We start from the raw sequence: 24284 nt of genomic DNA, 5'->3' as shown, positions 1-24284 counted from the left end.
TTTCTCCTCTCAGATCGGATGAATGTGCCATGTGTCAAGTTGACAATAAACTTACCCAGCACAAAGAGTATCCCTAGATTGTCATCTGCACCCCATTCTGCACCTCCTTAGAAAGGACCACAGTTGCCTTTGTCAGAAGTGCCTTCCACCCGTGTCCAACATGGTAACTCCCCTGGGTGTTGCTCCTGCGTTCTCAGAGTGGAGGATGGCGATCTAAGGACTGTGTGGACTGCATGAATAGTCTTACCATAGCATCTCTGATTCTCCTTACAGTGTCTGCAAACACTACTACAAGCCATTGACTTTACTGTTTGTTTGATTGTTTGGGTTTTTTGTTATTGTTCTTAATTTTTTATCATAAAAAGTAGGACTTATTGTGGGATACAATTGCATTTGCCAAACTGTTAAAGTGACTATTAAATTTTCTGATCATTTCTTTCCCACAGCATTTTAAGTCTTCCTCATCAAGCCTCGCCTGTGTCCCGCACCCCAAGCCTTCCTGCTGTAGATACAAGCTACATCAACACCTCCCTCATCCAGGACTACAGGCACCCTTTCCACATGACGCCTATGCCTTATGACTTACAAGGTGAGTTCCTGCTCCTCTGCTGTGTCACACAGGCTGACAGAGTGTGCTGTGTCACACTCTGAGTGGCTGCAATCTGGGGATGGGAGCGAGCGTAGGGGAAAGTGAGTATAGGAAGAACATAGCTTTGTTCTTCCTATACTTCCTCAGTAGCCAGCGCTCACTGCTCTGGAAATACTGGGGCAGTGATCTTGAGGCAGTGTGAGTCCCTAGTACTCTATAGGCTGTTGGCATACTTCCTGTATGTGGCCTTCGGTTTGATGGAAACGAGTGTCGGTTTTGTTCTTTGATGATGGCTGCATGTAACAGATACTGTGTGTGTTACAAGAGATGCACTTACTGGATAGCCCTGGTTTGGGCCTAAAGCTCTCCATATAATAGACCAGACTGGCCTCAAACTTGCTGTCATTCTCCTGCCTCTGCCTTCTAAGAGCTAGGATATTAGGCATGCACTGCATTGTGGAGATGCTACATGCCATGGCACACATGGAGATCTGAGGACAGCCTGCAGGAATTCATTTTCCTTCTACCATGTGATCTTAGGGATCAGACTCAGGTGACAAGAACCTTCACCCACTGAGACATCTTGTCAGCACTGTTTTATTGTCTTATAAGTAGTGACAAATTGAGACATTTAACATTCTTTTGAACCTTACCTTTTTTTTTTTTTTGAGATAGTCTTTCTATGTAGTCCTGCTTGGCCTCAAACTCATAGATATATACCAGCCAGCATGTACTGTCATGCACAGACTCATCTTTTTTTTTTTTTTTTTTAAAGTTTGATATGTCAGTACCTTCATTTGTATCTCAAAAAGAGTTTCAACTATAGATGCATCTTTATAACTTAGTGGCTTATGGACTAATCATGTAACTTCCCAGAGGCAGGGTGCTCTGAGCAATTTTCTAGACAGCTCTACTTACCTATTTGCACACATGCATCACTGTCGCTACATCCTGGGAGTGGTTGCCAGCACATTGCATTGCTGGTGTACTCAAGGTTGGACGTCAGCATGAGGCCATTGGTTTTCTTGCTCTAATGTTACCATTATGTAAGTTAGGAAGGGTCTGCTTGCAGCCGGGAATTAGAGTCAGGCTTTTTGTGATGCCACCAGACACGTACTTTTAAAGACAGGGTCTCCTATCTCTCAGATTCGACTTCCCTCCTCCTCCTGAATATGAGGAGTAAGGGCGTGTGCCACTATGCCTAGCCAGACAGACACCCTTGGGCTTCAATCTGGACTAGAGGACAGGAAGTAAACACTTTGACAAGGAGAATTAAAAGCTTTGAAATAATCTGTGTGGCTCTTAAATTTTTACCTGTAAAGTCAAACCAAAAGTCATGAAAGACCCTAAGAGGCACTTGTGTGGAGTGTAACTGGGTGGAAAGGTTGCTTAAGGGCTAGGAGTGTAGCTCAGTGTATAGCACGGTTGCCAAGTGTACATGAGATGATGGGTTTGAGTCTCAGTACCAGATCAACTAAACATGGTAGGTAGGATGTGCCTGCAGTCCCAGCACTCAAGAGGTGAAGACTTGATTAAGAAGTTCCAAGTCGGGGCTGGCAAGATGGCTCAGTGGTTAAGAGCCCCGACTGTTCTTCTGAAGGTCCTGAGTTCAAATCCCAGCAACCACATGGTGGCTCACAACCATCTGTAATGAGATCTGATGCTCTCTTCTGGAGTGTCTGAAGACAGCTACAGTGTACTTACATAGAATAAGTAAATAAATCTTTAAAAAAAAAAAAAAAAAGAAGAAGTTTCAAGTCAGCCTGCTCTACAGGAGATTCCATCTAAGCAAACAGACAGGCAAAATAGATAGATGGTTACTTTTGGGATTAAATAAGAGCAAGGTATTGTTGCCAAAACTTGGGTTTTGTCCTTCATAGTCTACAGGTGGAAGTGCTGTAGAACCTTCAGCTCGACTTCTCATGGTTTTCAATTTGTTCTTTGGTTGGTTTGTTGGTTTGTTTTGGTAGGTTTTTTTTTGTTGTTGGTTGTTGTTGTTTGAGACAGTCTTCGATTTTGCCTTAGCAGGCCTGGAAGTTGCTGTGTAGACCAGGCCAGCATCTTTTTTTTTTTTTTTTTTTTTTTTTAAGATTTATTTATTTATTTATTTATTGCATGTAAGTACACTGTAGCTCTCTTCAGACACTCCAGAAAAGGGAGTCAGATCTTGTTACGGATGGTTGTGAGCCACCATGTGGTTGCTGGGATTTGAACTTTGGACCTTCGGAAGAGCAGTCGGGTGCTCTTACCCACTGAGCCATCTCATCAACCCCCAGGTCAGCATCTTAACTAAGAAATCTGTCTCCTTCTGCCTCCTTCAAGTGCTGAGATTAAAGGTGTGTGCCACCATGGACCGTCAGCCCTGTGGTTGAATAGGAATGCAGAGGCCTGGGCTGTGAGACTCAAGTGCAGGATATTTAGAAAGATTTGCTTTTCCTTTTTGTTGTTTTTTTCTCTGAGGTCATTTTTTTTTTCTTTCCACAGGATTAGATTTCTTTCCTTTCTTATCAGGAGACAATCAGGTATGTTATTGTGAAAGTAATCTTCTTCTTTAATTGCATATTAAAATGTCTGAAAGTATAATACACAGCTAGAAGAAAGAATGAATTTCCTTAGAAAATAGAGTGCATGTGCCCAGGGTTGCTCTGTCTGTAAGAATTTAAATAAAAGCATTATTCATCACCCACCATCCTCAGCAAAGGGTAAAGGCAGTGACTGCCTATTGATTTCTCAGTAATGTTGTATAAAGACAAACACAGGGCAGTGAGCCGTGGGACAATGTATGAGAATATCCTGGCGCCCAGGACAGCATAGCTGCTATAGCCTGTGTTGCTACTGCATTGCCAATTGTATGTTTGATACGTAGAGTCGTGTGCATTAGTAACAAAGATCTATTGACTTCATGTATACAGAATGCTGTGCTTCCTCATACTGTGTTTATTACAGCTCTGATTGCTTCATCTTCTCCCATGCTTGAGTCTAGCTCATACTGTTTGTTCATCTCAGTCCCTAAATGTACAAAATGAGTTGCTAAAAGGCCATATCTAATGACCTGGATACAAAGTTAAAAGTGATGAAGTATGGAAGGAAACAGTCAGTGATTCTTATCCACCAGTCAGGCTGTCCCATTGCACCAGAGCTACAGACTTGAAAAGCAAGAACAAAGTGGAAGAAGTCTCATCGGAAACAGTGAGACAAACACAGATTGAGAAAGACCTACTTCAGCCATAGAGAAGTGGCTAAGGACATGGACTAAGGACCAGACACAGAAGCTCCTCCCTCTCGGTACTGTAGTTGTCACTGCCAAAGCAGTGACCAGGCCGCTGTCCAGAATGCCCTCCTGGGTTTCATGCCAGCAAGCTAAAGCACTGACTGAAGAGTAGCAAACTTTGTAAGAAGATGTGCATTGGTGATGATGCGCGTGTGCATCCTCTTTCATGCCTGGGTCAGGGTGGCAGTCTTGTTCCAACCAATAAGTCAAGGAGGTTTTGGGTTTTTCTCTTTTTTTAGGGTTTCATACATGAGTATACTTTATTTACATTATTTCCATCCATCTCTTTCCCTCCTTCAGCTCCTCGCATGGTCCTGTATATACACTTTTAATTTTTTATTACTATTGCACACATGGTGTTGCTTGGTGTAACATAGCATGTATTTGGAAGTCAAAGGACAGCTGTGTGGAGTCAGCCCTCTCCACTTCTGTATGTGCTCCACCCATTGATCTCAGATAGTTGGGCTACACAGCAAGCACTTTACCTGCTGAGCCACCATGCTGACTGATCAAAGAGATTTAGTGGCCTTTGGGACCCACTGCCCAAGTAGGACCTTTGTCTAAGCTACACTGCCACAGGAACACTGAGGAGCCCACAGACATCAGCCCCTTCAAATGCTTGAGAGCACGAACATCAGCAAAGGGCATGTTTGGTGCTCTGTTCCCAAGTGCATCTCAGGGAAAGGGACAATCCAAGCAAGGCCCGCAGCACCCGCTCAGCATGAACTCTAGTAAGTCATCAGGGATCTGGAAGCAGGCATGGTCCCTGCCCTGAAAACCTTCCAGGAAACAAGATATAGCTAGTAGACTGATTCTAACCCCTGCCTGGCCTGTGTAGACCTGAGGGAGGGTGTGTGTGATGAATTTGTCCTTTTTAGAAAAATACATAACTATATCTCCTATATAGATAGGAAGAAAGGAATTTTTTGCATAGCCATATGGTGTATTCATGTTTTAAGTGTTTAATTATAAAGAATTAAGTAGTCAGAAGATTACGATTTGTAGGCAGTTAATGGTTAATGGGGGAGACATTTTCTTCAGTGATATAGCCACTGGTAAGTTGTCTGTGCTCTGTAAGCAACACTGAATAAACTTTGGGACACATACACATTTGAAGTGGACTGTTAGAAAAGGAAGGAGATCAGCTAGAGGAAGAAAGAACAAGAGAAAGTAGTAGAAGTGGTTATGATTAAAAGACATATACATGTGAAAATGTTAGAACTCATTGTGTTTAATTTGTATGTTATGAATGTTTTAAAACAAAGTAAAATTAAAGAAAGATAGCTTTGGGATTTTTTTTAAATAAATATAGAATGGCCTAAGCACAGAGTGCTGGCAAAGCCCACATAGTGCACAGATCTGTCCTCAGCCTTCACAGCCACTCCGCAGTGCTCCCTGACCCGGAGAGACTTGCAGCTCCACACACCCGACTCAGAGTACCCCACGCAGGTGGGACATTGCTTGTTTTTTACAGCAAGTTCTTCCTGCCCTTTCCAGCTCAGAGATGTTCATGTGCGCAAACCCTGTGCCCAGCACCTACAGTGCTGAGAGCAGAAGCAGGCTGCACCGAGCTGCAGCCCAGCCTGGGAGCAGCTGAGCAGCTGTGAGACAGTTCTCAAGCTGAACTTGCCATTGGAAATGTGGGATGTATCCTTCCTACTGCTTCTGAACACCTCAGAAATAGAGGGCTAAGAACTGCATGCAATACAAACTACATGCACACACAATCAAAAATGTCATTCCAGTTTCAGATACCATGCCAAAGTGCTCTCAGTAATAGTGACCAGTCGTTTACTACAGAATGTGTTGTCACTTGAGGAGCCTTGTTCTGCTGAGAAGAGTACGTACGCCGAGGTGCATCTGATTGTAACAGAGTGTTTTGTCTCTGGTCCCTCCTAGCATTACAACACCTCCCTGCTTGCCGCAGCAGCAGCGGCGGTCTCAGATGACCAGGACCTCCTGCACTCCTCCCGGTTTTTCCCGTATACCTCCTCGCAGATGTTTCTCGATCAGCTAAGTGCAGGAGGGAGCACATCTCTGCCAGCCACCAACGGAAGCAGTAGCGGCAGCAACAGCAGCCTTGTGTCTTCCAACAGTCTGAGGGAGAGCCATGGCCATGGTGTGGCCAGCAGGAGCAGCGCAGACACAGCGTCCATCTTTGGCATCATACCAGACATTATCTCATTGGACTGACGCTCTCACCCTGCTGCTCCCACCCCATCCCAGATTAAATGACTTGGCAGAAGAGAACTCTATGCTCTGTTTTACCTTATCCTGTTTAGAAAAGTATACAAGCGTGGTTTTTTTTTTCCTTTTTTTTAGGGAAAAAAAATTAAAAGAAATGTACAGAGAACAAAACTATATTTTCAGTTTTACTTTTGTATATAAATCTAAGACTGCCTGTCTGATAAAACACTTGTTTAAAAAAAAAGAAAAAGAAAAGAAAAAACAAGCACCCACAAACCTTCAGTTCATTTTTTCTGGATTCTGAAGACTTCACCATTTGTCCTGTGGTTTGGGTTTTATTTTACTTCAATGGCATTATCTTTCTTGCAATAACAGAAACAATTGCATGTATGAGGTTTAAATTGTGGGCTTTGTTGTGGGGAAGGGTTTGGGATAGCTTTGATTTCCATTTTTTAAAAGTGACAGACTTGGATTCTGTTTGTGTGTGCGTGGATTTTACCAGCCTTAAGTTATGAGCCTCGTCTATCTTACTGCATACCCTTTGTTTTCAGGACAGAGCTCGTGTGTGTGAGTGCGTGTGTGCGTGTGTGCGCAAGAGCGCCTGTGTACCTGTATGTACTGTTCTGTTGTCACTCGCCCCTCCTCCTCAGTTTGCATTTGGTTATTATCACTCTTGTGTGAGCATCTTTCTCAACTCTCCCTAGGTGCATGTTCTCCATCCCAGATCCTCTGTGATCTGCTGTCTACCCTCTACGAGTGTGTTTCCCAGAAGTGCTGGAGCAAACGCTGCCTGGATGCGCAGTCTATGGGCAGGCCCTCGAATGACAATACACTTCTGTTGATTCTAAGTCTGAATTGCCAGTATTCTGTATGTAAGCCAAGGCTGTGAGCACTTGCATTTTGGCAACAGGGTAACAAGTTTTCCTTGAGGATCTTCATAACAAAATGGGATGTGAAAGAACCCCCATAGCCCCGTGGGGTGTGGAGCTGGCAGAGGTCGTTCCGTTCCACCGAAAGAAAAGAAGGAAAGAAGGAAAGAAAGAATCGGTTATCCTAAAGTTAACAGTACAGCACAGCCCACATGTGGATCCATACCAAATCTATCTGATAAATAGTTGAAACTCAAAAATAACCTTAGTTATTTTGGTTTTCTGTCTCTGAGTATACTTCCTTTCTTAGCCGTGTTCTTTTTTCCTTCACCTTTAGTGACAAGCATGACATAGGAAGCCTTTTTTTTTTTTTTTTTTTTTTTTTTAATTCAAGAACCAATTGGTCTCACCTACTCTCGATAGCAGAATATGTAAATATATTAAAATTTGTTTCAGGAGGTGATTAAGGGTCAAAGGAAGGAAAAAATACTTCTCATACTTGAGAGTCCGCAGAGAAGAAAGCATGCTCTTACAGTGGGATATAGATGGCAGCTGATGGAGGATGCAGGTGTAACTGCAGAGAGCCAGGGCACACCATTACCAGCTCCTGCACTGGCTTTTATGTTCCACCTTCATGTTTTCAGAGTTGGGGAAGGACCATCTTTGTGTGTAGTAAACTTGTTTTCAAGCCTTGCATCCATAACAGAAGGACCGGTAGGTATTAATCCAGGTAGAAGTCAAGATGACTGTGTCTTCAGTTGTGTATAATAAAGGAAGTGGTTCACATGACAGTGTGGCATCTAAAAATAATATCTGTTTTATAGTCTCTCTGCTACTAAAATGTCGACTTGAATTTTTGAAAAAAGTTGGTGTTGATATGTATATGTGTGTGTGTGTGTGTGTATATATATATGTATTTATAAACAAGTGCGTGTGAGTAACATCATCGTCTTCCCCTACGCATGTGTGTTCCACACAGAAATGGCTGTGTTAGAGTCACAAAACAATTCGCAATAAAACAAGACATTTGTTGTCAGTTAAAACCAGAAATAGTTATGTTTTTAAATTCATCTGGTGTTATGAGTACATGTTCTACCATCTCTCATTACTGTATTAATTTAGACTCACTTCAGTTACCATAATTTGTATCTAAATTGGGATTACAGTGGAAATCACTGAAATTTTGAGGTGTTTCTATTAGCATAGCAATAGGAAACATTCTTTTAACTGAGATAAAATGAATAGTTTTCTTTGTTCTTGGTTTAGTTTGGGTGCTTTGGTTTGGTTTGGTTTGGTTTGGTTTTGATTACTGTTAGTAGTTTTAGTTAACTGATGCATAGTTTTTTTTGTCTGATGCTGAATTACAAACGTAAAATAATCCAGTTTAAACCAGCTCTCTGCATTCTTCATGCCAGGTATAGAGGGGTCACTTTCCTTCGGTGTCCTGCCTTGTACCAGCCTAAGGGGGAGAGTGGGTAACTGGAGGAATAGATGCCTTGTGGCTTTGGTCATATCCTCATGGGAGAACAAGCCGTTTGGTTGTCTGTGTGTTTTAGTTCCTTCCATTTACTGAGGAGTTCACTTCTTCAGTGTTGACGTTCTAAAATGTTGCATGTGGTCAAGTTCAGTCAGAGACTTTCACAACCCTGAATAATTATTAGAGCCACACACCACTTTATCTCCTGCATTAAAAGAAAAAGCGCATGGTCACTTTGTCCCGTTGTTGTTTTTCCTTAGGCCGACCTCACTCCCCAGCCCTGCCAACCTTGATTAATAGGCTGTGGACAAATAATATTCTCAGCATCTCTGATTCAGCAAGCTGCCAGGAGCTCCTTCCTTAGTCTCTCCCTCTGGCATGTGTTCTCTACAGAATCGTGTGTGTGCTCCCGTCTTTCTGTAAGCAGACATCATCAATAAAGTAGCCATTCAGCCAGGAGGGTAGAGGTGGCTTTAATTCACCATGTGGGCATTAGTGGACACACTTTTTAAATAAGAAACCTAACCATGCATACTTTAGTGACCTTCATTTTGAGTATTGAAGTTGTTCCATTGCTAATTTAGATGTTACACATCTACATTACTGACTTCAAGAATCACTAAAGGTTTGAAAAATGTGGGTTCTTTTGGTGGTGGTATATATTCTTTTTTGTTGTTGTTTTCTTTTTTTCAGCCAATTTTCCTTTTGAGACAAGTCTGTGAAACTGAATGAAAATATACCCTATTTGTAAATGAATAAATGTAGAAAGAACCTAGTTTTTAAAGCAGTTTCAATTTTAAATACATGAAACTTTCAGAATCTTCAGGACTCTTAAAGCACATTTGAATTTATTTTGGTAAGAATTTTGTTTTGTGGATACACATTGAATTCTGTTTGTTTTTTAATTAAATGCAAAGTGTAGATTTCAAAGAGGGAGGGAGAGTAGCTGGTGGTCCCAGAGCGTGCTGCTGCTGTTTTATTAACATAGGGGAAGATGTATATAAATAGATAAAGATTACCATAAATTCCATGAACTTAAATCTGTGATTCATTGCCTTAAGACTTTCTCTCTTAGAATTTCCATACCGCATGCCAAACCAGTAAAATGGCTTTTAAAAAATGTATAGTAGACCAATGTCCGTTTGTATAAAAGTACCAAGTGAGAATATTTATTACATGCATTGGAGAAAAGTTGTTTCCCTGTTGAATGTTACCTGTTTCTGTAGAGCTCTTTAGATGTAATAAAAAAAGAAGCCTTCAGTTCATCTGTGTTCTGTAAAATGCTGCTCCTGGGCCCACAAGGGAACAGTCCCCATGAGAAGAGGACTGGTGCTGTGTGCTCCCGGGGCCCTGTCACCCAGATATCCCAAAGCATGACAAGTAACTGCTACCTTCCCATCATGCTTTGAGACCTTTCCTTACTGGTTTACAGCTCACCTCAAATTCTAAAGGTACTAGTTTATCTGCTGTGCAAATACCATTCTTTATGGTGAGCAACTAGGCACTAGGGAAACTTGTTGGAATTTGAGGAATGCATAAGAGGCAGCCAAACCATCCCTGATACAGCTTTGTAAACCAGACTTGAGGAGTGTGAGCTCACTCTGTCACCCATGACTAGAGCAGTGGGCAGGGAAGAGCAGCCCAGGTCATGCAGACCACCTGCTAGCCATGTGCTCCTTTCAAGCTGTACTAGAGATTCCGCTTAGCCGAATAGGATTCATAAAATGTGCATTAAAACTACACAGGAGGCTGGACATCATGGCTCTCACCTTTAATCCCACCTTTGAGAGGCAGAGGCAGGTGGATATCTGAGATCAAGGCCAGTCTGGTCTGCAGAGCAAGTTCCAGAACAGCCAGGACTACACAGAGAAACCCTATCTCAGAAAAAGCCAAGGAAAACAACACAAAGCCTACACACTGGAAGGCTGGAGGTGTTTGGCAGAACGTTTGCCTGGCATGTGTGGAACATTGTCAGTCCCCAGTGTCAAGTAAAAGAGACACAGTATACACCTGTTGTCTCAGCACACAGGAGGTGGGGGCAGGGTCAGAAGCACAAGGGCATCCTCCACAAATTTGAGGTAAATTTGGGAATCATGAGATCCTGTCTTTAAAAAAAAAAAGTCACTGACAGACATCAGAACGGTAGGAAGTGCCTCTGGTGTAGGGCCCAGCCTCTTCCCACTCTGCCCCACACACAGCATCAGCATGGAACATCTGTCAGATCTCGAATTCTAGAGTGGTGAGCAGATGTGATTCTAAAGCTGTGGCTAGAGTCAGAGGTGCTGGGGTCTGGAACCTTCCCACTCAACAGAAATATATAACCGACTCTCTGGAGTATACGTCTAGTCTCCCCCAGGAGGACTTAGCATGGGAACTAGGAAGTTTTGCTGTATTTTGTCTGTACTTACTCTGGCTTCTTTCATGCTCCCTAAAACAGCCCAGAAATTCTACATTTTTATCTTTGCGTTTCCCAGGCAGGCTCTTGCATTGTATCTCATGTTAGCCTCAAACCAACATCCTCTTTGAAGGGATGTGCCAGTTATTTAGCTTTTTTGGGTTTGTTTTGTTGGTTGGTTGGTTTTGTTTGTGTTTATGTTTTTTGGGGTTTTTTGTCTTTTTTATTTTTGCATTGTTGGCTTGTTTGTTTTTTGGAGGTTTTTTGGTTTTTGTATTAAAGAAATTTGCCAGGTTGCTTATAATCAAGCTACTCAGGGGACACATAGTATCTATTCCCAGGAAAATGAGGCTCTCCCTTCAATTGTCTTCTGTTTGATCTGAGCCATCCAGCATATGTGAGGTAGCTGAACCCAGGTTGCCCATGTTTAGTTCCCTGGAGTGTTTCCACTCTTAGCCCTTAGTAAGATGTGTGTCTTGTCTGCTTCCCAAGAGACCCTTGTGTCATTCTACTTTCATATAAGGCACAAAGCCATGGGCAGTCCTGACACAAAGGAATGAAGGTCTTCATATTTAGAGCTCTGCACCCTACGTCTGCTGGAGTGTTGCGTGGGTTTCCTGGATATCCTAGCTAGGACACTGGTTCCCACTGTTGCCTTCAGGGCCTCTCAGATTCTGGCCATGACATGGCACATCTCTGTATTCTGTTAGTCCCAAGAGAACAGCTGAAAGTCATGATCACGGCAGGTCACTTGAGCAGACCATCCTAGTTCCTTTAACCTAACAGTGGCCCCGGGTCCAGCTTCCCCAAACTGCCAGGAGCATCAGAAAGACGTGCTTAACTCCACGAGGCCTCCCACTCCCTTTGGTGTGGGTGGGATTTAAAGCTGGATCTCCCACTGCTCAGCCAACCCTACACTCTTAATGTTTGTCTTGACTTTATACCTCTTTATGAAAAAGCTTCCTGCACTTGGTCTGGCCAGGGAGATGGAAATGAAGATTTATCAGTGGGATTGTAGAACTATAAGAAATGAGAACAAAAAAATGAAACTCCAGAAAGGAAATGGGTGTGTCCACATGCATGCGCTATGCTTCTTGTGTGTCGTGTGTGTGTCGTGTGTGTGTGTGTGTGTGTGTGCGCGCGCGCGCATGCGCGCGCGCGCTGTTTGTTGCTGTATGTCTGTGCTCTATACGTGTGCGCACGCACTCTGCTTGTTGCCTGTGCCCAGCCAACCTCGGCTTATCTTAGAGATGTCGAAGGTTGTTTGTGCACCCGAAAGCAGACTGGTCTTCTGGGCAGGCTGTTCTTTTAGAGAAACACTACCAGGGAAACACCGATTCCACATGCCCGGAAGTTGCCAACCATTTGTCTTCAGTCACAATCTTCATCCTTATGAGGTCCAAAGGCTTTGAGAAGTACAATGGGTGAGGGGATGATGTTGCAGAGGCAGCACTGGCACACAACCCCGACTACAGATCATAGGGCTAGACTGTGCTGCAAATGGCTAGACTAATGTTAGCACCGAAATCAAGACAGACCTTATTACAATCATCCAATGCCATGGCCACATCATTTATTGGTACTTATGCCGTGCAGTGGTTGTGTCATCTCTAGACTTCCCTTACAAAAAGGAATCAGTCTAGGTTTTCAGGCCCCAGAGGCTCTCATCTGCTCCCTTGATCTTGGCTCTCTCAGTAGTCTCGCACAGGGACGGTGATCCTCTGGATAAACGTGTCATATTTCACTTGGCCGTTTGGTTCAACGCCTGCTTCCTTGAAAAGATCATCCACTGCAATAAATCACATTACTGTTTCAATTTGGATCTGCTGATGTTAGAGGTCTCCAGAAGTCTTCCCTGAGAATCTGATAGACTGTTCCCCATGGACTGGGATACAAGCCAAAATGGGAGAATAATCTGCTTACAAGAACCCAGAACTTTTCCTTTCTGCAGGGCCTAGGATACAAGAACAGAGTACACTGGATTGGTCACTAAGGCTGCCTTGTACTTGATTTTAATTTTTTAAACATCTTTTGGAGGGGAGGCATTATGCATACCACACATGTGGAGGTCAGAGCACAGCTTGTGGGAGTCAGCTCTCTCCTTCCACCATGTGGGTTCCAGAGATCAGCAGGCTTGGCAGACCTCTGTCTGTCTTTCAAGAAACCTTTAGCATGGATGTTGTACCTGTGCAGCCCACCCTTGTAACCTCCCAGTCACACGGGCATCGTCCATGGCTCCAAACACAGCCACACTAATCTAGGCTCACACATGCACCTCTCCTCCACAAGAGCCCACCTCTCCCCTTGCTGCCCCCCACCAATGGAATACTGAGTGGCAAGAGGTCGGTTACTCTACAGTCTAGTCTACAAGAGGTCTGTTACTCTATAGTCTAGTCTGCAAGTGTCTGTTACTCTATTTCACTACAAAAGGGATGAGGTAAGGAGAGTACACGGCCAACGTGCACCTTGATTGGAATTGGATCCCTAATATTAATTTGAAAAATGCATCTTGTCAATGCACATGCAAAAAGTAGATCCAACTGCAACTGAAGTTCAAAGCATCAAACTACATTGTTCAGGGGCTGGAAAGATGGCTTAGCAGTTAAGAGTACAAACTACTCTTGAGAGAACCCTAATTCCATTCCCGGGTGATTTGTAGGTGGCTCACAACTGCCTCTAACCTGTTCCAGGGGATCTGATGCCCATTATTTGCCCTCTGTGGGCACCTGTACATATATGTGCAAACACAGAATCTTTTTTTTCCATGAGAATCTTTTTTGTTTGTTTTGAGAAGGTAGCACTGCCTAGAACATCCTTTGTAGACTAGGCTGGAAGCTGGAACTCAGCAGAGATGAGCCTGCCTCTGACTCCCAAGTGCTCAGATTAAAGGCCTATACCACCACACCTGCCAAATAAAATCTTGTTGAAAGTGGAATTGCTTTTTTAAAGATACTAATTCAGCTAGGTATGGTGGTGTGTACAGCTTTAGTCCCAAAACTCAGGAGGAGGAGACAAGTGGATCTCTAAGTTTAAGGCTAGCTTGGTCTAAATAGTGAGATCCTGTCAGATAGATAGATAGATAGATAGATACTAGATAGATTGGATATAGTTCTCTCTTTTTAAACCCAGAGGTGCTCTGAGCCAGGGGAAACAGGTGCATCTTATTTCATGGAACAGCTTCTAACCTGCAGCCAGTTAGTGAATAGCCAGCTACAGAGAACAGGCCAAGTATCTGCTCCAGACAGACCAAAAGGCAGCATGCCACAGCCCAATGCTGACCAGAGGGGGCAACACGCTACAGCTAGGTGATAGCTGTGCTGGGTACTATATGTGTCCACGATGCTTCAGAACAGAACATTTCTTCTGAATCCCCAGAAGAAATGGTATTCCACTCAAACCAGGAGGAGAACCGGTCTCAACCAGCCCCTTCCCAATTGCTGCTTAGCATGAGGGAAGTCTAGGGCCTGAATATCACTGCAGGCAGATCGCTAACCACCTGAGAGCACTCCACCAGCAGTGCCATGGAGTCTGAGGCAAGGGCAGGCCTGTTTTCCCCTTCACATGAAAAGCAGTTGCAGTAAGTGCTTCCAGCTGAGAGACATTGAGAGCTGAATCTGCCTGCTCTGCACCATTTTTAAGAGCTTTGCCCGGGCGGGACCTTCCTGAGTGCAGATACGATCTGAGCAGGCTGGTCCATAGACTGCTAGTTCTTGGAGGACCCCAGGGATACCTGTGAGAACCCCATTTACAGCAAGGGGAAGAAGCGCATCCCAAGGGCTCCCTAAAGGAAGGGCCCAGATTCAAACTCTATTCAAACCGCAACCTGAAAACTCTGCCTTCGTTAGTTGTAATCTGGCCAGAAGTTAATAATCAATGGGTATTGGGCCTTTTTCACCCCTCTGTGCCTAAACTGAACCTCCATCTGACCCCACAAGCTCCCCACACAACCTGAAAACCCTGGCTTTGGATACAAGTGATGCTGACCAGGGGCAGGCCAAAGTCTACAGTTGTATCAGGGCTGGGGCTGCCAACCGTGTTAGTGGGCTAGGAAGAAAGACACCTCAAATGGCCCAAGCCTGCTACAGCTTCCTCACAAGGCCCAGGCCCTCATCCTGTTCTGAAGCAAAATGTGTTGTAGGCAAGACCACCTCATACTCGTGACCACAACAGGTTTCTCTAGCCACCCCTGAAAAGCTCCCACAGCCCCAGTTCTTAGGGCTGCTAGGGACAGGGGCACAATGGCTTCTCAATTTGGAAACACCACAGGTGACTGTAACCAAGCCAGCTGTCATGAGAAGATGGCCCTGGACAGGAGAGGCTCCTACACCCTGCACTCTGCCTCAGCTCTACTCAAGAGCCACTCAACTGGCCCCTTTTGTCAGCTGAGCCAGTGTGTCCTGTGTCGTAGCTTTTAGTGTGTATGGCTTGTGTGCACATGTGTATCCCAGTTCATGTGTGTGGAGGCTCATGTGCAGGTGCACTGGCACCTGTGTATGGAAACCCAAGGTTGCCATCTGCTGTCTTCCTCTCTGGCTGTCTACTTTTGTTTGAGGCAGAGGCTCTCCGAACCTAGAGCCTACAGTTCAGATTTAGTCTAGCCAGCTTGCCCTAGCATTCTGTCTCTGCTCCCCCACCCCCAAGTGAGTGCAGGAATTAGAGGCAGCTACACACACCAGCTTAAAAAAACAAAAACAAAAAACAAACAACAACAACAAAAAAAAAAAAACCATGGGTTCCAGGATCCAAACTCTGATCTTCATGCTTGTGGGGCAAACTCTACCCAAGAAGTCATCTCTCCAGCCCCTATCTTGGGGCTATGTCTTTGACTTTGTGACACAACATTATCACCTACAAAGCTGACATTTGATAACCACACCAGTAAAGTTCTAAAACCAAAAGTGGCTGCATTACTAACCACTCTGGGCCACACTGGGATCCTCGGTGAGAGCTTGGGCGAAGTGAATCCCAGCAGATGCCAGGACTGTCTCAGAGCTGACCCTCTCCCCTGGCCCACGTCCGCCTCTCCCCTCTGGTTCAGCCTGGCTTGACTTCTGCTCTGGAGCTTCTGGGCCATTCATCATCTTGCCGTCTACACAGCCCACAGCCTTGGGTGAGCTACAGAACACTGCCCTCCCCAGGGTTCCCTCGTCCTTCCCAGACGGCTCAGAGCCCGCCAGGCTAGTACCTTCCTTGTGAGTGAGCTTCTCTCCCAGTTTCATGAGTTTCGACCGCAGCTCAGACGCCATGATGTAACCTTTCTTCTCCTTGTCTGCCATCAGCATGGCCAGAAGGATTTCTTTCTTTGGGTCCTCTTGCTTGATTTGCATATGCATGATGGTCAGGAAGGTGGAGAAGTCCAGCTCTCCGTTCTTGTCTAGGAAACCCCACAAAATAGTGAGCGGGCTGGAAGGTTCTTAGGGAAGTCAGCTCCAGGGCTACCTAGTTCTCAAGGCAGTATCATGGTAAGGGGTCAGGGTTCCTCACCACCCCCCACCCCCCACCCCTGAGCCATTCACAGCATAGAAAGTCTCCATGTCATCCTCACATCGATCCTCCTGAACCATGTGGGATTTGGTCTTAACAGAATCTAGAACCTTGGTGAAAGGTCTGTGGGGCACACCCATGGGGATTCATTCACCTTGGCTATGTTAATTGATGTAAAAGGCACATCCATTTTGGGTGACATTGATAGGCTATTGCTCGGCCACTGCCTGTGAATTGAGCCAATTTAAGCCAGACTAGATGATGTAAAAGGCAGGTTTGTTGGGAAGCTGCTCTCAGGTGAGTTCACTGACCCCCAAGGATTGAAGCCAGGGGAGTCGCCATGGGGAGAGTCAGGGGAGGGGGAAGAGAAAGAGAGAAAGGGTGCCCCTGCAGAGAGGGACAAGAAGAGTGAGGGAAAGACCAAAATGCCTGGATTCTATAGGGAAAAGCCTCTGGGGGAAGGGCAGCCCAGCCCCTGAGCTGGAAAGTTCAGGGTTGGGGCAGGGTATGCCAGGTAGGGACTGAGGGATGCTGGGAGAACCTGGAGGCCAGGTCTGCTTTGGTGTGTAAAATATGCACCTCAGTCCTTTGTCCTGGACTCCAAAACCAAACAGGCTCCATCCCCTAGGGTAGGTGATTCTCAACTTTGTCAGAGTGGAGAGCCCTGGCATTCAGCTAACAAACATGGCATGCATTCATTGTTGCCACCTTCTGGCCATGTGATCAGGTGCTTCAAGCTGGGATGGACTGAAATAAAACCTTCTCTTCTTAAGTTGCTTTAGTCGTGGTATTTTATCATAGCAACGGGGGTGGGGGGTGGGGGCAGCAGCAGGGGGAGGGCACAACTAAGACATCATGATTATTAATCCCTCCCCCTATCTTGCTTGCTAAGGAGACAGTAATCCAGAGTATTGAATGATGGCACAGGACCAAACGGAGCCTCCTCCTCTGCTCTCTCCCATGCTTCCAAAATGGAGGGAACCTGGCCCAAGTCAGTGTATCCAGTCTCCTCTTAGTGGGCACCAGAGCCACCTCAAGCCCTGGGCTCTGCCTTCCCACTCACTCCACTACCTTCCCATGGCCTTCAGACCGTGACAAGGACCTCACACCACTTTGCACCGCAAATGGGATGCCCCTGACTGCTTTGTCCTTTCTAAGGAAGAGAATAGAGTGTAGCCCCTGCCCCTTCAGGGCACGGAACAGAGAGCTCAGGTTTCTGCCCCCTGGGCTCTGGCCTGTAGAAGGAGATGCTCACTAGCCTCCAGTAATAACCCTAGCAGATGGGAGATCCATCTGAGAGATGAGGATGCTGAGGTCCAGGTGCTGAGGGCTGGACTCAGGCTTCAGATCAAGTGCTCTTTCCAAAGCCACCCCTTTCTCTGGGCTTGTTTCCCCCCACCTCACCCCCCCCCCAGAGTCCAGTCCCCAATGTATACACCTTGGTAGACATTACTCCCTGAGTTTTTAACTCCTAAAAGTAAAAAAACACAATTTGGTTTTGATTATAAAGTCCCATATGTTCCAGTCAAAAAAGAAAGTCTCAGGGGCTAGAGAGATGGCTCAGCAGTTAAGAGCACTGACTGTCCTGAGTTCAAATCCCAGCAACCACATGGTGGCTAACAACCATCCTTAATGAGATCTGACACACTCTTCTGGTGTGTCTGAAAACAGCAACAGTGTATTCACATTAAATAAATAAATTATCTTTAAGAAAAAAAAAAAAAAGCCGGGTGGCGCACACCTTTAATCCCAGCACTTGGGAGGCAGAGGCAGGCAGATTTCTGAGTTTGAGGCCAGCCTGATCTACAGAGTGAGTTCCAGGAGAGCCAGGGATACACAGAGAAATCCTGTCTCGAAAAAAAAAAAGACAAAAAAAAAAAAAAAGAAAGAAAGAAAAAAGAAAGTCTCCCTTAATGAGAGAGGGCTGCTTGGTACTGCTTGGGTTGCGTTCCCTTCCAGTTTGGCAGCCTTGTTACAGTTTCTAGGTCAGCCAAAGAAATCAGAAGAATTGAGCCCTGATCTTGAGTCCTCCATTGGCTCCAGAGCCCAGGCACCTTACTGGTTCTGGGATGTGTCTTTGATTAGGACATAGTTGGATAGAGCACACACAACTGGGCCGTTTTCACTAAGCACATCCCAAACCCCCTGCAGAAGGCTGTTTCTCCATAAATATAGGAACAGAGTATGGCGATACACATCTCTGAGCCCAGCATTCCGGAGGTGGAGGCAGGAGGATCAAGAACTCAGTGTCACCCTGGGCTAGCATAAGGTGAGTTCAAGACCTTTCTGGGCTACATGAGACTCTATCTCAAATAAAATCAGAGAGAAAAAAAAAAAAAAACCACTGAGACCAGTGTTAGCATACTTTCTTGGGCTGTGACAGACTTGGTGGGACATGAGACCAAGGTCCCCTGTGGGATGAAACACAGTATATATACATGGCCAACTAGCTACCTCTACCGTTCAGACTGGGGAGGCACATCAGTACCTCTGGCTTCTGAGCTTTCTCCACGGCCACCACCTGCTCCTCCCAGCTAGGCCCTCCACAAGCCCACCCAGACCACCCACTCACCTATCCCATAAGTCTGCAGGTGCCGCTGCACTTCCCCGGGCGTGGGGCTGGCCCCTAGGCACCTCATGGACACCAGAAGATCTGTGGCCTTGATCTTCCCTCTTTGCTGCTTGTCGTACAGGGAGAAGCACTCCTTGTACTCTGCGCACAGTTGGGAAAGGAAGTCAGTAGCATGCGGTCACCCCACCCCTGCCCTCCTCCTCCTCTTCCATCCCTTCCCCCTCCCCCCACTCCATGCTGGGGATGCACAGGTTGTGCAGGCACCCAACATTGAGCTTCCCGGCATCCCTAGTCTCTTTCCCTTCTTTTGCCCCACCTGAACTCCAAAACCCCATAGAGACAGAGTGTGATGGCGTGTGCTTGTAATCCCAGCACTTGGGAGGGGAAGGCAGGAGGCTCAGGATTCCAAGGTTAGCCTCCACTATGTAGTAGTTCAAGGTTAGCCTAGACTATCCGAGACACTGTCTCAAAAAAACAAAGCTAACAAAAAGGGCCAGCAAGGTGGCTCAGTGGGTGAAGGTGCTTGCCACCAAGTCTGAATTTGATCCCCAGGACCCACACGGTGTTAGAAAAAGCAACTCCTGCAAGTTGTCTTATGACATTCACAGTACGTGTACACACACACACTACATAAATACAGGAATGTCATACGATATAAAACCAACAAGTCAAATAGAATTCAGAGAAAGATGAGCTAATTGTTGAAGATTTATTTGAGGTAAACTTTGGTAGGAGTTTATCATTGTCAGAGCTGAGTGTGGCTACTTTTTCTCACTTGTCTAGGACCTGGCTCCTGAACTCTCAAGTTGTCTTCAGGCAGGTCCTGGTCCCCACGTGGAACTGCCGGGAAGGGTGCCTAGGGCTCCACAGAGCTGGCCCATGGCTCTTTTTGCAGTCCTTTCTTCCCTGCTGCTGCCGCTGCTGCTGCACACCTGGCAAAGCTGTCCAGTCTCTGTCCTGCCTCTTCCCTCTGGGGCCCCTGGAGGCAAAGCCAAGCCACCTGGGAGCTTGGGTAAGATCCCAGCTCTGCAGATGGAGATGCCGTGGGGGTGAGCTGCCCTAATCCCCTAATCCCTTCCATCTTCCAAGGAAGGAGCTGAAGCCTGGGGGTGGGGGTGGGGAGCAGGATCCGCTGGCTGTTCAGACAAGCACACTGCATTCCCCTATATTGGTAACCCGGGCCTAGGGCAAAGATTAAACAGAGGCCAGCCTCTGAGCAAACTGACATATGTGTTCTCTTCCAGCATTGACAGACCCACCTTTTCTTTCTTTTCTTAATTTTTTAAAGATTTCTTTATTTAATTCATATATGTGGGCACACTATCGCTGTCTTCATACACACCAGAAGAAGGCATCAGATCCCATTACAGATGGTTCAATTCCCATATGGTTGCTGGGAATTGAACTCAGGACCTCTGGAAGAACAGTCAGTGCTCTTAACCTCTGAGCTATCTCTCCAGCCCCTCTTTCTTCTCTTTTTTTTTTTTTTTTTGGTTTTTCGAGACAGGGTTTCTCTATATAGCCCTGGCTGTCCTGGAACTCACTTTGTAGACCAGGCTGGCCTCGAACTCAGAAATCCGCGTGCCTCTGCCTCCCGAGTGCTGGGATTAAAGGCATGCGCCACCACGCCCGGCCTCTTTCTTCTCTTAAGAATTTTAATACATTTTATTTTAGTTGAAGATTTATCTTAAGTATATGAGTACACTGTAGCTGAGCCATCTCTCCAGATCACTTTGTTTTTTTGGTTTTTTGGGTTTTTTAGTGTATATATGTGTGGGAGTCAGAGAGTGTCTTGTGAGGGAGATGGTTCTTTCCACCATGTGCTGGGCTGGGGGGAACCCCAGGCTTGGGGGCAGGTGCCTTTATCTCTCCGGCCCCCATCCATCTTTTCAAACCTGCAGAGCCAGATTCCCTGGAGCTGGAATTCCAGGTGGTGTTGAGTCACCCAGCGTGACTGCTGGGAATCTATCTCCCTATCTCAGGTGCTCTTAACTGCTGAGCCATCTCTCCAGCTGCCGCCTCCCACCCCCCATCCCCCCTCTGCCATCTGCCTTCTAGGCCAAGCTCTGGTCCTTTACAACTCTGGGATCCCTTCCCGGGTCACCAGAAGCCACCTCTGGAGCCTGCTGGACACTGTCCTGCATCACAGTGCTTGGTGGGCCCTCAGTACCTGCAGTCTTTTCTCCCTATGCTAGACCAAGATAACAAGATCCCCAGAATACCTGGCTCTCCTGAGGACCCCGATCCTCAGTCTCCTTCACACACACACACACACACACACACACACACCTCCAGTTCTCTCAGTGTGGCCCCACCCCTCTTTCACTGCTGTCCATTCTGTCTTTCACTCTCCTTGATTGTGACCCCAAGAATGGGGGGTACCTTCCGGCCCCCTGCTCAGTTTTTAACACCTGGGGTAGGGCTAGCACAGGGCAGGGTTGGCACAGAGAAAGGACTCTTGCTGAAGTAAAGTCTAAGTGAAGTAAACACATCAGAATGCATCATTGACCCTCTTCTCAGACAAGAAAACTGAGACTCAAAGGTGACTGGCCAGGGAGCTTCCAAAGCCCCGTTCCTCACCCAACCCTGTCCAGGCTTCCAACCCTAAACACTCACGGCCACCTTCTTGGTGTTAGACACTGGGATACAAAGAGAATTCGCCTTCTTCCTTTCTAGTTGTTTCAAAAGCCATGATAGTGAGGGACCAGTGAGTCCGTTGTCCAGACAGAGTAGGGGGACTGGTGAGGCTGACAGGTGGCCTCTAGCTTAGGTCCCCCTTCAAAGACTTTACTTTCCATTGTGTGCACATGCACGCATATAGGTGCCCCAGGATGCCAAAGGTTTCCTTTGCCCTGGGAGATGGAGTTACAGGTGGTGGTGAGCAGTCCTTGTATATGTACTGGGAGCCAAACTTAGGTCTTCTGCAAGAGCGGTACAGATTCTCCCACCGTGGATTGTCTCGCCAGCCCCTGGCCCCTAACTGTGGGCTGGGCTCTGTGTAGCAAAGTCTCCTCACTGTCCCCTCTGGTCTGGGCCTTGGTTTGGGGGATAGGGAGTTGAGGAATCTAAGAGTAGGACCAATAGGCACACATCCCTGTCACGCCCTCCTCTAGACCATACTCTAGTCATTTACATCTCGAGGATAGATCCTTGCTGGGGTAACCAGAAGCCACCCCTGTGGCCTGCTGGACAATGTCCTGCACCAGAGCTCCATGTCCCTGTGTACCTGCAGTTCAAGCTCACCGATAAGGTGTCATGTCAGCAGCAATGAGAAGGGGGTTACCAAGGCTGTTTCCCTCCTATGTTGGGGTAGGTGTAGGGGCTCAGCCTCAGGGAAAAGTGAGTTATCCCATAAAGGGCCTGTGCTGTGCTCTGGCCTCTCTGCCAGAAACTCAGCCACCAGATCCCTGGCCAGGTGTTTGCCAGGTCCTGTGTAACTTAATTCTGCCTTTCTGCTCTTGGGGAAACAGAACTCTGCTCTGTGGGAAGCCCAAGCACAAGGTGCCCACACTAAACTAGGCAGGAGGTGCCAGCTGAGCCCCTTATTTTACAGTCTAAGGTCCATAAAGAAATATCCTGCCCCAGCGTGTAACCCTGAGTTCTGTTGCCTGTCTACACTGACTACAAAGCCCCAGCCCCCGTCTCTGGTTCAGTTACTATGTTAGTGACCTTTCTCCATGACCAGCCTCCCACCCAGACCTGTTTCCAGGCTCTCTGGAGCACTAAGCAAGCTCACTTTTATGACCCAGCTTGACAGTCACACTGACATATAACAAGCCCTGGAAGTCAGTTAGTCGGTCTTCAGGGCCACCCCCAAAACAGATAACCAGCTGCCCCACTGCACCTGGCCCCAAGCCTGTGGGTGGGCCAGCTGTCCACCCCTCGGGGCCTTCCTTCCTTCCTACCAACAAAACCCAGCAAAGCAAATTGCCTAATGAGACACACATTTTGTGGCGAATTACTAATTAAAAAACAAACCCAACCTACCATTAATTTGGTCCTGGGAAAGGAACTTGGCCTGCAGCAGAGAAAGAACAGTCAAGAGGGGGCTTCAGCAGGGGCACCTTCCCACCTCCTTCCGGCACAGCCCCTCACTCACCATCCTCAGGCTCCCCTTGCTCCTGGAACTGAGTTTGGTTCTCTTTACTCCAGCTTGGAGTCGAAAGTCCAGCATGCTGGGCGGAGGCCTGGTAATAAATCCTCCGCTGCCACGGAGACCGGGCTCTATGCCACGAGAGTCAGATTCCGGCTGAGCAGTGGATGCCCCCACCGTCCTGAGAAGGGTGATTGTGAGGAAACCGTTTACAGACTCTCCTGGAGGCCCCTGCCCCTGGAGGCTGGGGCTCTGCAGCAACTGGACAATTTGGGTGTTCCTTCTTGGGAGCCTAACTTCTGAAAGGGGGCTCCGGGTGGGGCTGACTCTGGCCTGGTCTGAGTCTGTCTTAGGACGCTTTGCTCTCTCCCGAGGCTAAGCTAGGCTCCTTGGTGGAACCAGTTAGCGCGCGCGCGCGCGCACACACACACACACACACACACACACACACACACACGCACACACGCTCTCCAGAAGAAGCTATCCAAGGGAGCCGTGCTTAGAGACGCTTCATACACAGCTTTGCAGATGCACTACGTCTGGGGACACACTGAGGACGTTGTCCTCAGCCACGATCCAAATCGTCCGTCTCCTGTATGCCTCAGTTTCCTAACCAGCTACATTATGGGCTGCTGGGAGAATCCAAAGGCCAATACACAGCCAATTCTACTTCCTAGGGGCTGGGGATGGGGTTGGGTGCTGGAGCTGAGTCTTAAGCTAGTCGCTCAGGGAACTTGGAGTTTGACCAGACTTTCCCAGGCAGGAAGTTCCTCTCCCTTCCTCTTCTCGCCCTTTCCCGTATTATAATAAGCTGCTGACTCTGAATTTCTCAGCCCTCTATTCCTCTCCCCGTCCCCTGAGACAGGAAAAAGGGTGCCTCCCAGAACTGCTACTGGGCCCTGGGCATGACTAGGTTCTTAGGTTGTTGGTCTGAAAGTCGCCTTTCTCTCATCCACACTCCTTGACTGGTTTGCCTACAAAGTACTAAATCCAGCCTGGTCCAACTGTCAGTCACTGTGTGTGGTCACATAGCCTGTGTACTACACAGGAAGCAAATGAGGGCTGCCAAAGGCTGCAGGTGCCAGAGGAAGAGAGGTAAGGTCTCCTGCTAACCCATCTGAGGGGTCCTGACACCTCCATGTGGAATGTTTTTTTTTTCTCCTGAGCCACCTACCTCTTCTTACCTGCTTTAGACGTGAGAATCTTGAGGTTCTGACTCCACTTTGTGGGGGGTAGGTATGATTTGGAGGGTAGGTATGGTTGGGGGGGGCAAGATATGGTGGGGCCTAGGTATGGAGGGGTAGGTATAGTTGGGGGCCTAGGTTTGGTGGGGGATGGGTATGGTGG

The 24284-nt window shown here is 46.8% G+C and overlaps 2 protein-coding genes across 4 annotated transcripts in view; one reads left to right on the top strand and one right to left on the bottom strand.

Annotated features, from left to right (window-relative positions):
• The window catches only part of Pias1 (protein inhibitor of activated STAT 1), a 110754-nt gene extending 103859 nt beyond the window's left edge, over positions 1-6895 (top strand). For both annotated transcript variants that reach the window (XM_085844694.1, XM_021171432.3), the window contains exons 12-14: positions 447-589; positions 3074-3111; positions 5760-6895. In XM_085844694.1, coding sequence (XP_085700820.1) covers positions 447-589; positions 3074-3111; positions 5760-6053 — 475 coding nt within the window. In that variant the 3' untranslated portion in view covers positions 6054-6895. The remainder of the gene's footprint in view (positions 1-446; positions 590-3073; positions 3112-5759) is intronic.
• Positions 6896-12344: 5449 nt separating this feature from the next.
• Calml4 (calmodulin like 4) lies at positions 12345-23254 on the bottom strand. 2 transcript variants are annotated; one of them, XM_021172793.3, is made up of 5 exons: positions 22944-23254; positions 22832-22862; positions 18845-18985; positions 15974-16162; positions 12345-12577 (listed from the first exon to the last, which is right to left on the bottom strand). In XM_021172793.3, exons 1-5 carry the CDS (start codon positions 23016-23018, stop codon positions 12480-12482), a joined length of 534 nt encoding a protein of 177 aa, XP_021028452.1. In that variant the 5' UTR covers positions 23019-23254; the 3' UTR covers positions 12345-12479. The 2 variants fall into 2 exon arrangements, with proteins under 2 accessions (XP_021028452.1, XP_021028453.1); XM_021172794.3 differs by lacking the exon at positions 18845-18985 and having other exon boundaries at positions 22944-23085.
• Positions 23255-24284: the final 1030 nt, after the last annotated feature.

The sequence above is a fragment of the Mus caroli genome, unplaced genomic scaffold, assembly GCF_978045245.1.
Source record: "Mus caroli unplaced genomic scaffold, Mus_caroli_1 scaffold_11, whole genome shotgun sequence".
Lineage (NCBI taxonomy): Eukaryota > Metazoa > Chordata > Mammalia > Rodentia > Muridae > Mus > Mus caroli.
The sequence above is the reverse complement of the archived record's forward strand: the minus strand, read 5'-3'. Positions and strand labels throughout refer to the sequence as shown.

Excerpts from the sequence above, each read along its gene's own strand:
- Calml4 (XM_021172793.3), bottom strand. The coding sequence starts at position 23,018 with ATGCTGGACTTTCGACTCCAAGCTGGAGTAAAGAGAACCAAACTCAGT. Across the intron at positions 16,163-18,844 it reads CCTGCAGACTTATGGGATAG|ACAAGAACGGAGAGCTGGAC; the intron begins GTGAGTGGGTGG and ends GGGGTTTCCTAG. Across the intron at positions 12,578-15,973 it reads GAAGCTCACTCACAAGGAAG|TGGATGATCTTTTCAAGGAA; the intron begins GTACTAGCCTGG and ends GATTTATTGCAG.